The following is a 17225-nucleotide window of genomic DNA, read 5'->3' as shown; positions in this document are numbered from 1 at the left end:
AAGAGTAGACCGAGCTATGGCAACCCTTTTGCTGCTCATAAACCAAACCATGTGACTAGTGGATATCCTAGCAACAGCGGGCGTTGATCGTAGCAGACGATCAACGCGAGCGAGAAATAAAATAAATAGAATTGATGAAACACGGAAGAATGATCTTTTATGGAGTCTGATTTGTAAATTTGTTATTCTAAGTTATAAATATTTTCTTAATATAGTGAGTTTTTCGTTTAGATAGTATTGTGCATTTTCTTTATTCAATTTTAATAACTCTCTAAGCAATTAAAGATGCAAGCGCCCAAAAAAAATCGGCAACGCTGATGTAGTAGTTCCGAATGAAATTAAAGTTACTGAAAACTGCGATCAAAAACTAATTACTAATGTCAAAATAATGGATAACTAAAAGAAAAACAGTTCCATCATCTCTGCAACTGGGAAAAAAATTATAATAAAAACACATTACGTCTTAAAAGACATGCCGAGTGCCAAACTATAGATAATCCTGCCAGTTGGCAACCATGCCGCCAAAGTTTTCGCCGAGCCTTCAACCAGTCACATGATGTATCCATGAACCAATTTTTTCATCAGCAAGTCTGGGGAAGCTCGGTCTACTCTTATTATTAGTCTAAGGTCCAAGCATCTCTATTTTACTCACCAGCAAACTTTCCAATAAGTGCATTATCTTCTCCCATCTCTGCTGTCTCTGGCAAAGCTTGTCGGCACTTAAGGTTTGTTTCCCTAAAAGTAAGAATGAAAAACGAACATTAAATCTTTGATGATTACTATTATTATTATTATCTGTCAAAGAAACCATGACCAAAAGGTCTCTAATTTCAAAAAATAATTAGTTTTCATCAACAAGGGAACATAAAAAAATCTATTAAATAATAAATATTGTTACAAATCCTGTAAATAGTAATTATTGTAGTAACGTAACCTGTAAATAGTTTCCCGTAATGAATATACAACCCCTTAACATTCGGCTAAAGTATACGACCCCTTTATTTCTTTTTTGTTCATTGATAAAATTTGATAACGGTCTACTATTTTCCAGAAGCGTTTGGAATATTTGAGAGATTTCTTTCGATGTTTATAAAGGCGTCCCGCGTGATAAAAAGTCGAGTTTCGATTGAGATTTCGAACTGAGAGCGTATTTGCTCTGTTTATTGCGAGGCATTTCGCTGTGTTGTTTTCGTATTTGGAAGTAAATACGTGTGTAAACGTTGAGTTTACGGTGTTGTGTGATAATTGCTTAATTGCTGATGAATAATTTAGCAGTTGTTGACGCTCTTTCCTGTACATAGTGTAAATAAATTTCCTGTATTTTTTTAATCAAGAACTGTGTCTTCATTTCAAGAAAGTGGAAGTCGCACCGAATCCGTTACAATATGTTTTAATAACCCAAAGGAATGAGTATGTATTCATGTAGGTGCGTTAGGAGCAATGTTTCTTAAACAAATAGCTTTTTAGAAATTTTCAAAACACACAAAGTATAGCAAACAGAGAATGGGATAGTTTCCAAAGTTTTAAAAGTATTTTTTCTGAAAGAGCATGATTAAAAAAATTAAATGTGACCATTTTTAAAATAATTTCTTTAAGTTTAATATTTTAAAAAAATTACTTAAATCGGTGCTCTTTCATCGTTTAACGCTTCTGCCGATGACATCACAAATGATGAAATGCCATTCACGGTCTAAAATATTTAATTCGCATCTTTACTCACGTGTATTGACAACGATATGGTGGATAGCTAGCGTAGAGCGCAATTTAAATTCGCTTCTTGATTATCATAACGTGGAAACGCGGTACAAAGATGCGCAAAACTGCATCATTTGTGACGTCATAAAAACCACGCCTTGTTTGAAGAATCGGAGATTTTAAAACATTAATTTAATAAAACTGTTGGAAAAATGAAAATATTTTCTGAGTCCATGTTTTTTTTTTTTTTTTTTTTGCTTTTTCTATCAATTTCAGTGACAAAAAGTACTACTTTTGACTGAAAGAAACAACCCCATTGGGTTCTTTTCTATTTTACGTCAACTTGTTTCGTTTTAAATCTCTTGGCGGTCATTTTAGATTTCGTTCACATTGCCTTCTTGTTTGGTCAAAGTTGTGTAAAAAACATTTTGTTTGGAAACAAAATTTTGACTTTTTAATGAACTTTAAACATGACTGAAAAAAGAGAAAAAATCCCCGTAATAACTTAAGACGAATTCATACGCAATATCCTTTTGTGAAACATTTTTAAATAATCATGAATTAAACTCACCCATCCAGTTCTGCGGTTTCGATGTAACAGAGTCCATTTGGTTCGCTGGTGGACAACAGTAGGAGATCTGCCTGCGGAAATGCATTTCTTAGCTCAACAGCATTCAAAGATTAGGCAGAAACAACTTACGACTTTTAGACTACTTTCTTGTAAATGCAAAAAGTAATTAGCACGGAAGAAGGCTTAATTCATTATAAAAACATACAAAACAAAAATAGATCAAAAATAAATTACAAAATTAAATTATGTGTTTAAAGAAGAAAATCTGAAACATTTTGAGATGTGAAAATGTGTTTTAACCCTCCCCCCCCCCTCCCCCAAATAATTTTTGAAAGAATTATTTGATTTGGATAAATATTTTTTTGTTCGAAAAAAAAAAAAAAAAAACTCGCCCTGGACATTTTATTCCCACACACATTTTGGTTCATGTTTTTCTCAATATTGAGCAGTTTTAAAACTTAACATTAGCAAATATAGAGAAATTTTGGTAACATAAAACCTAAACTTAAAAGCGAATTTTATTTAACGGACAAATTTTATTTGCAAGTTTTTGCAAAATGAGGCTTTCCGTCTAATTACTGATGGAATCGAAACAACCTTTATTGAGTGTTTATAGAACAAGTTTTGAAGGACTGCTATTTTACTCTGAAAATTGAAGAAAGTGCTCTTTGGAAATTGAGTAAAATAAGCTTTTCAGGAAATTCAGGAAAAAATGCCTATTTCTGGAAATTGAGGAAAGAACTCTTATGAAAATTGAGGAAAGAACTCTTATGAAAATTGAGGAAAGAACTCTTATGAAAATTGAGGAAAGAACTCTTATGAAAATTGAGGAAAGAACTCTTATGAAAATTGAGGAAAGAACTCTTATGAAAATTGAGGAAAGAACTCTTATGAAAATTGAGGAAAGAACTCTTATGAAAATTGAGGAAAGAACTCTTATGAAAATTGAGGAAAGAACTCTTATGAAAATTGAGGAAAGAACTCTTATGAAAATTGAGGAAAGAACTCTTATGAAAATTGAGGAAAGAACTCTTATGAAAATTGAGGAAAGAACTCTTATGAAAATTGAGGAAAGAACTCTTATGAAAATTGAGGAAAGAACTCTTATGAAAATTGAGGAAAGAACTCTCATGAAAATTGAGGAAAGAACTCTCATGAAAATTGAGGAAAGAACTCTCATGAAAATTGAGGAAAGAACTCTCATGAAAATTGAGGAAAGAACTCTCATGAAAATTGAGGAAAGAACTCTCATGAAAATTGAGGAAAGAACTCTCATGAAAATTGAGGAAAGAACTCTCATGAAAATTGAGGAAAGAACTCTCATGAAAATTGAGGAAAGAACTCTCATGAAAATTGAGGAAAGAACTCTTATGAAAATTGAGGAAAGAACTCTTATGAAAATTGAGGAAAGAACTCTTATGAAAATTGAGGAAAGAACTCTTATGAAAATTGAGGAAAGAACTCTTATGAAAATTGAGGAAAGAACTCTTATGAAAATTGAGGAAAGAACTCTTATGAAAATTGAGGAAAGAACTCTTATGAAAATTGAGGAAAGAACTCTTATGAAAATTGAGGAAAGAACTCTTATGAAAATTGAGGAAAGAACTCTCATGAAAATTGAGGAAAGAACTCATGAAAATTGAGGAAAGAACTCTCATGAAAATTGAGGAAAGAACTCTCATGAAAATTGAGGAAAGAACTCTCATGAAAATTGAGGAAAGAACTCTCATGAAAATTGAGGAAAGAACTCTCATGAAAATTGAGGAAAGAACTCTTATGAAAATTGAGGAAAGAACTCTTATGAAAATTGTGAAAAGTGCTCTTCTCAGAAAATTGAGGAAAATGCTCTTTTCTGGAAATTGAGGAAAATGCTTTTTTTTTCTTTTTTGGGAAATTGAGGAAAATGCTTTTCCCGGGAAATTGAGAAAAATGCTCTTTTTTAGAAAATTGAGGAAAGTTCTTTTCTGGAAATTGAAGAAAGTACTCTTTTTAAGGAAAGTGCTCTTTTTCTCAGGGAAAGAATTTGAGAAATCTTTGTTACCGATGTGGAAAAATTAGTCCTTCCCTTGTGAGCGGAGAACTTCAATTTCGGACCGGAACAACTCTCTCAGTTACTTGCTCCAAGTGAAAATAGAAGACTTCATGCGCATGCAAAACTTATTCAGCCTGTCTTTAAAAGTATCACAAATGACTAAACTTCGAAATATCTGAGCTCTTGACGAAATTTCTTGTTAATCACGGAAAAGCACCTACGTATCACCCATTTCTTGAATCTATGCAGCTTCACAGCATAACTTAATGCTAGAGCGCATTTGGGGTCAACAAAATTTGTTTTCTAATTTCTCCGAAATCGAAAGGTAGCAAAATAGCTCCTAATTTCGGTTCAAGCTAAAGAGAATACTTTAAGTGCTGTTTTGAAACTTCTTTCTGGGTGGATATCTTTCTCATTTGCTTTGCTCTGAACAAGCGAGTAATGTCGTGGCCTCATAACTACAGTGAGACATTTAAGTGAAAACAACAGTAAGATATCCTACTTTAAACCGATACTTATATATTTAAGGAAGCGCATACAAGGTATTAAAATGCAAAGATGAGTAGTTTTACTCACGGCCACAAACTGATCATTCTCCATTCGAATGATATCTCCAACCTGAACCTTATGCCATCGTTCGTCAACAAGACGACCCTCGCGTAGAACCCTGGACAGACGATTGTTCACCTGGCCGTCGCTACGATGCCGTTGCTGTAATAGAGGAAATGAATGGTCAAGGAATTCAAGTTCAATAAAAAATATTTGTAACAAGTTCTGTTTGTTGAAAAGCTGATCGAGTGCGTTTACTAAATTAACTTTAAAAATATCAAATGATATAGAAAAAGAGGAAAAGAATGAAGCTAAAATGTAGCAAGAAAAACTCGCTGATAAAATTGAATCTTGTAAACGTAATCAATATAATTCATAAATAATAACGAACTGATGTGTGCAATGTGCATCACATGACTTCCTTTTGCTCCAATTTAATGTCATTTACCCATTATTGGCAATTTTAATGTGATTCAATTGTTTACTCTCTAATTATCACCAACAGTAGCCAAATTGAAACCAAATTTAAAATTTAAAAATAAACCGCCAAATTTGTCGCCACGTTGGCGACAAAACTTGGCGACCAAAAGACTGGCGATATATCGCCAAGTGTCCGACAAATTTAACACCACTTGAGTTTACATCGAAATTAACAATGATTTCCCCCCAAAAAGGGGCAAAAAAACCCCCTTAGGAACATCCGAATGCAACCAAAAGGGAAGATGCCTAAGTAGGCCCCACTAGGAATCTACATACCAAATATCAACTTTTTAGGACATACCGTTTTTGAGTTATGCGAGATACATACACACATACATACGGACGTCACGAGCAAACTCGTTGTAATTAACTCGGGGGTCGTCAAGATGGATATTTCGGATGTCAGTAGATTCCTAGGCATATCCACGTGTGGTCGGGTCGAAAAAAAAAACTCAACATTCATTCGGGGGTGAGAAAAATGGATATTAAGGCCGATTTTTGAGTGAAAATTTTTTCGCGAATACAATACTTCCTTTTTTGTAAAAGGAAGTAAAAACAATTTTTTAAAAATTTGCCGGATGCCACATCAAGAAGTCGGATTGACTAGATGTAAAACTTCTTTATTAACATATAAGACAACGCAAGAAAGATTTACGATACAGAGAGAGGATGTAACACCCAAGACTCCGATAAGAACCGAATCCACGACTTTCGGCGCTCGAAGCAAAGCTTCTGCTTCCGAACCACGTAGGACCCCGAAAATTAAACGAAACGAACAAAGGTAGATTCTTTCGAAAGTATTATTAAGAAAATAAATTCTTGGTTCATTTTTTTGAAACATAAGACTTGACTATGAAATCAAACCATGAATAAAAATACATACCAATATTCGAAATTTACACAAATACTTCTGAATTAAAATAAGCTGTGATTATATTTTTATCTAAACATACATATCTACACTTTTGAATTCAATTTCACGTACTAAATCGTCCATGGCATCCTTGAGAGCTGTCACTGCCAACACCACTCCTAGAGGCACTGCTGTTGTTACTGGAGTCAGGGAAGATATTTGAGGTATCAGCTAAAATGATATAGGTAAAAAAATTAATTGAACCTTTTCTGTCTAATTCGAGTTTTTTCAACCAATGATTGCAATCAGGTTTTCAAGCATTGCTTTTTATTTGTTTGAAATGTTCTTTTGTTTTCTCTTGGGCTTTCTGTGCTATATGGTTGGGTACTCCGTGTCTTTAAAAGTTATCAATTTTTCATACATTTAAGTTTATCCTTTTAAATATTTTATTCATACTGTCATATAAAAAGAAAGTGGCCTCGAAAATAATACAGTTGAGGTCGAGAAAAATGACAAAAATTTGTAATTTACCAAGGATCCCATTTATCCATGTTCATAAGACTTTAATGGAGAGCGTAATTAAAAATCGAATTATCATTCTTTAGTAAATTTGGTGGAAGAAACACTTTCACATTTAAAAGTTTGATACCAATCAAATGACTCTTGTCATCTTAAGACAAAATTTTTAGGAGTTTCTAAGTTAATAAGAAGTGGAGCTTTTTTAAAGATAATTCTAAATAAAATTCTGAGAAGCTTTTTACGCTAATTGGTTGAGATTTCTTTCACACACATAAGATAAATGTTATCAGTTGTCATTTTGCTTACTTTTTCAAATTAATTTCTCTTTATGTGCAATTGAGTCTTTTCGACAATAAAGGAATTTCAATTGCCCCTCCGGATTCTGCTTTTGCAACTAAGTTTAATTTTCTGAAACCGACGAAAAATTAGCGTGATATTTTATTTTGAATTTTAATGGAAAATTTAAGTTGATTATCATTCCGATCAGAATTGATAGAGAAATTAGAATTTGTCAAGAATCGAGCTAACCTGGTAAACGTAATGCTCAAATAAGCAATGCTGCGAAGGCGACACGACGTCAAATTGTTTAAGTTCCTGAAAATATCCCCACACCCTAAACATTCCTGTTTAGGGCCTGTTTATGCAGCAAGATTCAACCCGGCGTCAACCCGGATTCGCGGAATAAGGCCGTTTTATGCATCCAACCCGGCTTCAAGCCGCGTTTAATACAGGAGGGAATTCCCTCCACCTACATTGAAGGGCGGATTTTTCCCACAAGAAGTACCATTAAAAGTAATTACTGGGGATAAAGTTCTGTATATGTGTTTCGTGAATAAAAATTTTATTTTTAAATGAAATTGAAAACCAAAATAAAATAAATTAATAAAAATAAATCAATTTGAAACAATTGTTTCAGAAATAAAGTATAATAAAAGCATATTTCGGAACAGTTGTGAAAATTTTGGAGGAGGTTGGAACCCTAAAAACCCACCCCATAAGTGCGGCCATGATATTGACAATCACAAAAGGTAAAAAGTTTAATTTAGAAATGGATTTAGAAGATCCAGACATATTTTTGCACAATTTACTGATTAATGCTAGTTCTCACAATGCTGATCCCCAGACGAAATTAGTAAAAGCTATTGCATTTGTCACAAGCTGTTTTTTATTAAATTTATGAAATTCAAGTAATAAATTAAAAGGAAAAAATAATAGGATTCATATTGGAAGTAAAATATTATTCACAGTGTAGTTGTGATAAGTAATTAACCCATTATGCCCCAAATTATTTTCAGAAAAGTTCTGCAATATGCTTTTTAATGCTCAATTTAACTATAAAAAAGACACACACACACACAAAAAAAAAAGGATATTGTACAATGATGGGAACGTAAGCACATGGACTGATGGGAACGTAAAGGAAAATCCACGATTTGACAAAAACGGGTCTTCCCATCAACCCGACTGCAATCCCCCTTTTATCCACCTTCCGCTTCAACCCGGGGTGAAGACGGAGTGTGCATAAACAGGGCCTTTGTGGCTGTGGTTAAAGCTAGACAAACGTTAAACAACACCGCTAACAGATATGAAATTTAAAATACGTACATGCATAAACACAAATTCTGTGACAGGGGGTTCTTACCTGAAGCACGAGCAGACAGAGGAAATAAAAATTGGCAAGCCTCTGGAACTGTTCGAATAAATTTTGTGGTACAAATGTGAGTAAACTGTACTTCGACGTTTTGATGAAATTGTCCTGAAACGAAAAAAGGAATTCAATGCAGTGATTTCAACAGTAAAATTCCTACTAATCAACGAAATCTTTCTCACTAGCAAGTACAATGAGTAACTGGAGTGAGGCAAACTATCCTAAAATATTCTCGCTGCCATATTTGTGTTCTTAAAATATTTAAGTACGAAACTGATTAAAATCATTTGCTGATCAATTTAGTTACAACAGAACAACCATAGATAGTTGCGCTGTTTCATTGGGAGATTGTTTTACATTTTAAAATAAATTGATGTAAAGTTGGTGGTTCGAGGTTTGATGGTTCGTTTTTTATTCGTGGGATTATTTTACACTAGTGGCACCCGCACGGCTTTGCCCGTAGTAGAAAATTAAAAGGTCATTGGTTCGCCTGTATATTAACAAATAATGGAGGATGAATTTCTCACCAATTGGTTATGTTAAATGGCTCGACCATGGCTCATAACGGTTCCACGTTATGATGATTTCGTAATTTACTATTCCACGTTGTGATCATTTGCTCGGAAAAAGTTTCTTAAAATTAGAATATAAAAAGAACCACATCGAATTTTCGAAAAATCGCTTCGAGGTGCACACCCCCATGCTACAAACTAACTTTGTGCCAAATTTCATGAAAATCGGCCGAACGGTTTAGGCGCTATGCGCGTCACAGACATCCTCCAGACATCCTCCGGACAGAGCGACTTTCAGCTTTATTATTAGTAAAGATTTTAGTGACCCGTTTAAAGCTATCGAACACTTTCAGAACGTCACCATTTGAGATGCCGGTAATTTCGTTATAATTGACAAGATTAAAAATTTGGTAAATAAATACATATGAAGGAAAAATAGCCACCTAAATGTCATGTGTAAGAAATAAAATAGTTTAAAAAAAACAATACGCGTAATAAGATTCAAAATTTGAAGTGACTGTAATGATTTCTCTATATATATATATATGCAAGACTAGAAGAAAAACATTTATCTTTACTAATAATAAAGCTGAAAGTCTCTCTGTCCAGAGGATGTCTGGATCTCTGTGGCACGCATAGCGTCTAAACCGTTCGGCCGATTTTCATGAAATTTGGCACAAAGTTAGTATGTAGCATGGGGGTGTGCACCTCGAAGCGATTTTTTGAAAATTCAATGTAGTTCTTTTTCTATTCCAATTTTAAGAAAAAAAATATCATAGGATGGACGAGTAAGTTACGAAATTATCATAACGTGGAACCGTAACATGGGCACAAGCCAATTGGCGAGATACGAAATTATCATAACGTGGAACCGTAAGATGGGTACAAGCCAACTGGCGAGAAAATTCACCATACATTATTTGTAAATATACAGGCGAACCAAAAGACCTTTTGATTTTTCTATTACGGGCAAAGCCGTGCGGGTATCACTAGTAATAGAACAAAATGAATAAAAAGCAATAAAGTAAAAAGGAGAAAGAAGAAAAAATCCTGCAAAATAAAATTTGCAGTTGGAACCTCGAATCTATTATCTTCCCATTTTAAAAGAATTTCGTAAATAACGAAATACTTTCCCTTTTATTAATCTAGCATCTTCCTAAAGAAGGAAGAAAACAAAGAATTGATTTGATTGAAAACGATTTGAGACAAGTAATAGACACAAACGTGTTAACGACAATATATGAAGATATCAATCAAGAAATACAAAACAAAAATGGATAAAACATAACTAACGCGGCATCAGTGTCATTAGCATCCTTATATATTATTTCTGTAGCCTGTTTTTGGTTTCTACGCCAGATTTTCCTCAATTCTTGATCGATTTCTTTGATTTACGCCTTATTTCAAAGCTTATAATGCTGGCTACAGACGAAAAATAGACCCACGGTCTAAAAATTGTTTTTTTCTATGAAAAAAACCTGTTTTAAAGAACCAAAATGAGGTTTTCGGTTAAATTTATAACTTTAAATCGCACGGTGACCGACGGAGCTGAATAGCTTGATCGGCAGAGCGTTCAACTGGTAACCAGGAGACTGCGTGTTCGGGCCCACGTCCGGACAAACTGCATCGAAAAATTAGAGAAATATCGCGCAATACGTGAAAACTTGATAGCATTGAATAACAAGCCTGAGAGAATAGAGAAGGTGGAAACGCTCTATGCTGTTAATGAAAACTTGATTCAACATGGAGCTGAATTAATTCTTAATTGCAAGGCTTTTCTTTTTTCTAAGCTTTGGCTCCGGTAAGAAAATTAAAGCATTATGTGAGCGAAAATATAAGTATCAGGTTTAAGATTTCAGACTACAATGAAATTGTTTTTTGTTTAGAAAAAAATAATAAATCGTGTATTGAAATATAGATTCTTCTAATGAGTTTTTGACTCTTTGTACAAATAAAAAAATTACTAGCTCAATTTGAAGAGTAAAGTATATATTTTTTCTTCTTTTTGCAAAAAAACAAAAAAAAAAAAACCAAACAAAAACAAAAAGCTTATCACATTTTTAATACATTCGAAAATCTACTCTTAAAAAAGATCTTATTTCAAACTATTTTGTATTTTAACCGTGTTGTAAAATGATGAACACGTGCTGTCATCCAAGCCATAACGGTTCAAGCAGCCTGCAATAAAAAATTGTAAAAATTTTCAAAAATAAAAACACTTCTCTTCAATATCTAACCTTATATATTACTTCTGTGTATTTTTTTTCTGTCAGTATGCGAGATCTTTCTTATCACTTGAAGAAATTCTCTCCTCATTTAAAAACTTATCAGGCCGGCTAATGACGAAAAATAGATTTACGGTCTAAAAATCAAGTTTTCGGAAACGTCCCTTGCTGTTGCAAAACCTTGATGAAGTCTGTAGTTCTTATGCAGATTTTGTTTTTTAAAGCAAAGTTCTAATACAATTTTCCAATTTTTTGCGTCACTTTAGGGAAAAGAAAAAAAATTTTAGAAATTTTTTTTTAGAATAACCTGTGCTTTTTTTCCTTAATAAAACTTAAAAGCACTGGACTTAGTTGTTCGGGTTAAACTGGTAAGTTTTTTTTCGGTAGAGCGTTCGGCTATAAACTATTCGAACTTCGGGCAAGCTCGGTTTGTCGGCATAATAGCAAATTTATATTAATATCACGCATTACATGTACTCATAACTTACAACATACTCATAACATACAACAGATAACACACATAATAAAATTAATGCATTGGGAGTGCTACTTGGTGTTTCGATTCCTCTATGCAGGCTACAGTTATCATTCACATAAGTTGATTGTTATTTGAAGGTGTTATTCCTTTTTTTTTAGAAAAAGCTTCGACTCCATCCAGACCACTAAGTATAATGTAAGCATAAAAAAGTATTAGATTTACCTCAAGGGAATCCTTTTTGTGCAGAAAAACATTTTCATTGTATGCTGAAATGTAGATTTTTCTATACAAATGAAAAAATACTATGCCAATTTAATACTACGAGTTTCACCCAGTAAACCTTTAATTAATTATTTGAATACGATATAAAACATTAAAATTATTATGAACTTCATTAGTAAGAAATCATTTTCTACTCCTCTGCTTTCGGCTGGAAAAAATAAAAAATATTTTGTCTTCGTTCGAAAAATTACACTTAAACGGACTCAGTTCAACTGCTTTTGGTTTTGAATTTTAAGTGTTCGATTAAAAGAAAAACAAGTGCGGGCATTTAAGCCGAAACGGTTAAAGCAGCCTGCTATGGGAAATAGTTCAATATTCAAAAATAAAAACACTTATTTTCAATCGAATTTATTACTTCTCTAGAATGCTTGTTTCAATCGCTTCGTCAGATCTTCCTCATTCTTTAATCAAATTCCATGTTTTACGAATAATTTTAAATCGTATCATGCTGGCTAATGACAAAACATAGACGCATGATCTTTTTTTTTTTCTTTTGCTGTTTTTTATTACGCATTCCTTCAATGAGTAGCATTCGAAAAGGAAGGCGCAATTGCTAGGTTTGTTGGAGTGTCGTGCTGTTAATCAGAATGGCGCCAGTTCGAATCCGTGCCAATAAATATGTCTTGAATGTTTCATATTTTCCGACAGATGCTCACATGGGCAGGACTGTATTTGCCACAACCTGTTTTTTCACATGCAAAATTACTGCTTTTTCACGAGTCACTCAGCCAGACTTTTAATGATATTTATGTTTGCATTGAAAATACGTACAATTAAAAGGTAAGCGATGAACAAATTATCACAGCGTTGTATTTAACAAGTTTTTGTTACTGATGTCTTCAAATTACATGCCTTCTCTTGTGCGCTTACTTTTTTCGGTTCTTCTTCATAATGTTCTTTCTTTGAAATTTTTAAAGAGCGAAATCCCTTCTGAAACGATTCGAAGCAAAGTGCGGAGTTCCTCACGGGTCAACTAGTTGAAGAATAATCATATCTGATTTATAAAAATTGTTGAACAATGTAGAGCAATGAAATTCAAGCAACGTAATGGAAATCAAATCGGAGCTGAAAATTACTTTCGTTGAAACAGGTATTTCGTTGTATCGGTATTCGTTGTAACAGAATTTCGCTGTATATATTTCTGATAATATTGCTGCTTTTGCTCTGATAGCTAAACATTGTAAGGGGATTACACCCATTAACTAAAAGAAGCAGTAAAATTTATATTATAATGATTCGTTCTTTTTACGCGATTTTAAGGATATTAGCTACGACCTGACTTGAAAAATCCTGAATAATGTTCAATCAATTTTTACAAGAATTTTGATGAAATTACACTTAAAGAGGATAAAATACCCTATAAAATGAAACCAGAACAAAGTTTCTAGAATGAATAGTTTTGGTTTTACAGATGAAAAACTACGATTTTTTGCTAAAAATTGCTATTTTTTGTATCTTTAGCCTCTTTGCGGCACGTGTTAATAACATCGAAATGACTTGAAACTTTGCAAATCACATTTTCCAATCTATTGGCACATTTTAGGGGGGGGGGGGGTGCCGCAAAAGATTAATTGAAAAAAGTTTTTCCCCATGTACCTTGTGACCACCCTATTGCATAACACTACTTTTACTAACCCTAAACTCTCAGCTGTCAAAGTGTTCTTTCATGGCTGTCAACAATGTACTGCAAAAACTGGGGCAAATTCAAATCTTGCGTTAATTTTGGGACACCCTTTATTTAGTTCCTTTTTGCCCTATCAATTATAACATGGTCATGTTTTATCCATTTTCATAATCAGAAAACTATTTAGCAAGTTATTTCATAATTTATTTAATTTTAACCAATAGTCTCTTTTTAAATGGAAAAAAGATAGTTTCTGACCATAAAAGCAGCTGTTTATGAAAAGGTGCGAGTCCGACAGCAAAGATTTCACTTCAGTATAATTATGAACATATAAATAAAATGTGGTGAAATTTTCAAAGTACTATGTAAAGTAGTTTTCTAGAAAAAGGAACACGAGTTTTTAAAATTGACGGTTTTGAGAAAATTGTGTTTGAAAGTAAAACTTGTACATTTTCATTCATTCCTTCCTAATTGAGTTATTTAAAGCTCTTGATTTGAAAATTTTGAATACATAAAAACTTGAAAATTATTTTTTAAAAAAGTTTTAGGGTGTCAACTTCCCTTAAATATTTTCATTAGCAAAACATAATGAGCAGTGGTAGAAAAAAGGCACACTGCGGATTTTTTACAAATAGTTTTTGTGATACGAAATTTTGGGCCAGAATGATTTTTATTTCAAATAGAACACTGTTCCGAGGTCGCTAAAAATAAAATAAAAAAATAACGCGAAATGTAAATTTTGGGAAAGTAGTACGTGGTAAACAAAAACAAAAAACAGATTCGTTATTTTCAGCAAAAAATATAAATCAACACATTTTCATCTCAACGACATTTTACATGTTGTGCAGTGTTATCAGTAGTTGGATCATTATTTTTATTTAAAACTAGTGGTACCCGCACAGCTTTGCCCGTAGTTGAAAATTAAAAGGTCATTCGGTTCGCCTGTATATTTACAAATAATGGATGACTAATTTCTCGCCAATTGGCTATGTTCATTCGCTCTCCCATTCCACGTCATGATAATGTCGTAATTTACTCGTCCATCTTATGATAATTTTGCTCCGGAAAATGTTCTTAAAATTGAAATAGAAAAGGAACAAAATCGAATTTTCGAAAAATCGCTTCGAAGTGCACACCCCCATGCTACAAACTAACTTTGTGCCAAATTTCATAAAAATCGGCCGAATGGTCTAGGCGCTATGCGAGTCACAGAGGTCCACACATCCTACAGACATCCTCCAGACAGAGAGACTTTGAGTTTTATTATTAGTAAAGAAGATGCGTTTGCAAATTCAACTGTTCTTTATTTTTTTTCCGAATTAAACATTTAAATAAAATATTTGATTAAATAAAATATTCGGATAAAATGACTGCAGTAAGTTTTTCTTTATATATTTAAACAGGATTTGAATCCATGTTTCCTCGATTTTCGGTAGTTGTAAATGCATGAAACCTGATGAGGCTTCAGAGAAATGTAAAATCTCACTTACTGCATAATTGAACTGGTTGTTGAAGTCAGGGTCGTTGGCTCGTACCCGACGCTCCGTCTCTGAAAAATAAATTGAATTATGAAGAAGCATATAAACAGTTACATTAATACAGGGGCTAGGGGATTGTGCAAGGACGTTACATTGATTAAACGTAACTTTCTATGTGTGGTGTAACCTTAATATTCTGTATGCATGTGGTCAATACACACCCTGCAACAACTCTTAACCTGCTTACTCTTAACCCTAACTTAACCTGCAAGAGCTCCACTTTCACAACCGTTTGCCCTAGATGCATGCTTCTAAAATTGGAAAAATGGCTCAAAATTAAGTGCAGAACTTAAATATTGAAAGTTTAAAGCAAAAAGGAAAATTAGCTTTAATTTAAAATTTAACTTTTTATACGGACCCTAGGTCCCATAACTGATATTTGGTGCAATAATCTCCATGGAAAAAAAAATATCACAAGAACTCCAAGAACCTACCCAAGATATGCTGGAATTAAAAATTTTAAGGGACTGTGCAAAAGATAAAATTGGAACTTATCGCCCTTTTAGAAGAATGACAGATTGTCAATAAAATATATATATATTTCATTGTCATTGGAAAACAAATGCAAATGATATGCTATGGTAGGTACAAAAGCTCGTACAGTTTGAAAAAACACTATGCACACTAGAGATGAGTTCGGGCTCATTTTTGGGAGCCCGGGCCCGCCCGAGCCCGAAGGAAACTTTCTTGTATCAAAAACAGAACATTCTACAACCTGAAATGATCTCTCTGTTAATGAAAAATGTTTTGTCAAATGTTCTTCATTAACAGAAGTTTCTAAATTTTCTCAAAATGCTCCACTTCAATTGCATTACTGTATGACATATTGCAATAGTATTCCCAAAAAACACTATAAATAAGCCTTAATTTTTTAATTAATTAATTTTTTTTTTTGGTTAAAGTTTTACATTAATCGAACTGATTTAAATGTTCCTTTCATTTTTTCACAGTAGGGAACATGTTTATTTGCTTTGAATTTGTTTGGAGCTTGACGATTGAATATATTTGCATGAGACCGAGCCCGAAACCTATTGTCGGTTCTAGAGCCCCGGCCCGCTTCGGGCCTGTTTTCGGGCTGAGCCTGTCTCATCTCAAATGCACACAATTTTAAACTCTTTTTAGCCGATATACTTCTCCCTCCCCCCGAAAAAAAAAAAGCTATTGACTGCGAGTGTATAGTGGTGTAAGTCACAAACCGCTATGTTTCATATCTCGGTCAATATTTGTCGTACTAATGTCAAACGTTTTGTGCTGGAATCATTTTTCAACGGAGATAATTTCCCTGAATCTCAGTTAGGGGACCTAGGGTCCGCATAAAAAGTTATATTTATAATTTTTTCTCTAATTGACTTTTTCGCTTCAAACTTGCAATATCTTAGCTCTGCTATTATTCGACCATTTCATTAATTGGAAGTATGCATCTAGGACTAACAGTTGTGAAAATGAAGGTCCAGCAGGTTAAATGGTATCACGCAGTTATATAGTACACACATAAAAATTCAGGAAGATTTTCTGGTCATTGTTACTGTAAAATGGCGGGCTAACGCATCGCTGATTTTTACGGTAATTTTTACCGGAGAAATAAGCGATCCCAGCGCCAATTGGTTGCTGCGGCCTACCGAGGAAACCGTAAAATTTTACAGTAACATTTGATTTTTACGGTAATAGTTACTAGCAACATGGATGCCAGTAACAATTACCTTAAATTTTCCGGAAAATTTTTAACAGTGCAGGAGTAACAACTTTTCCAGTTCGTGGCACTCTTTGAAGAATTTCAATTTTTTCCCTGCACCCTAGTCCTATCACTGTTACGTGTGAATGTGTTGAAACCGTGGAAACTTCGTCGCGTCCCTATTAGGGTGGGTCATTTATTTATTTATTTATTTATTTTTGAATTGTTAAGGGGCAGAGGATTAAAAATGTGCTCAAACCAACATGTGTGAAATTTTGTTCCATTCTGATAAAGCTTTTTGCTTCCGGATTGAGTTTGATTTTTGGATTTCCTTACCCAAACAGGATACGTTCCATGTAAGATTGCAATACAAATACAGTCGAACCTCCATACATCGAACTTCCACATATCAAAATTTTCTATATGTCGAAATCCCAGCAAATTTCTATGTTCATTACATGGAAAAATTGTTTCTTTATATCGAAAAAATCTCTATATATCGAAATTTTATTTTGAGACATTCGTAGATTTTTTTTCCACTTTCGAC

The 17225-nt window shown here is 33.5% G+C and overlaps 1 protein-coding gene across 1 annotated transcript in view; it reads right to left on the bottom strand.

The window, feature by feature from the left end:
- LOC129235135 (phospholipid-transporting ATPase ID-like) overlaps positions 1-15048 on the bottom strand; it is a 59435-nt gene extending 44387 nt beyond the window's left edge. The window contains exons 1-6 of the mRNA XM_054868826.1: positions 14959-15048; positions 8342-8455; positions 6313-6411; positions 4875-5009; positions 2267-2337; positions 653-735 (exon numbers count right to left, since the gene is read on the bottom strand). Coding sequence (XP_054724801.1) covers positions 653-735; positions 2267-2337; positions 4875-5009; positions 6313-6411; positions 8342-8455; positions 14959-15048 — 592 coding nt within the window. The remainder of the gene's footprint in view (positions 1-652; positions 736-2266; positions 2338-4874; positions 5010-6312; positions 6412-8341; positions 8456-14958) is intronic.
- Between the last annotated feature and the right edge of the window lie 2177 nt (positions 15049-17225).

This window comes from Uloborus diversus, chromosome 2 (assembly GCF_026930045.1).
Source record: "Uloborus diversus isolate 005 chromosome 2, Udiv.v.3.1, whole genome shotgun sequence".
Classification (NCBI taxonomy): domain Eukaryota; kingdom Metazoa; phylum Arthropoda; class Arachnida; order Araneae; family Uloboridae; genus Uloborus; species Uloborus diversus.
The sequence above is the reverse complement of the archived record's forward strand: the minus strand, read 5'-3'. Positions and strand labels throughout refer to the sequence as shown.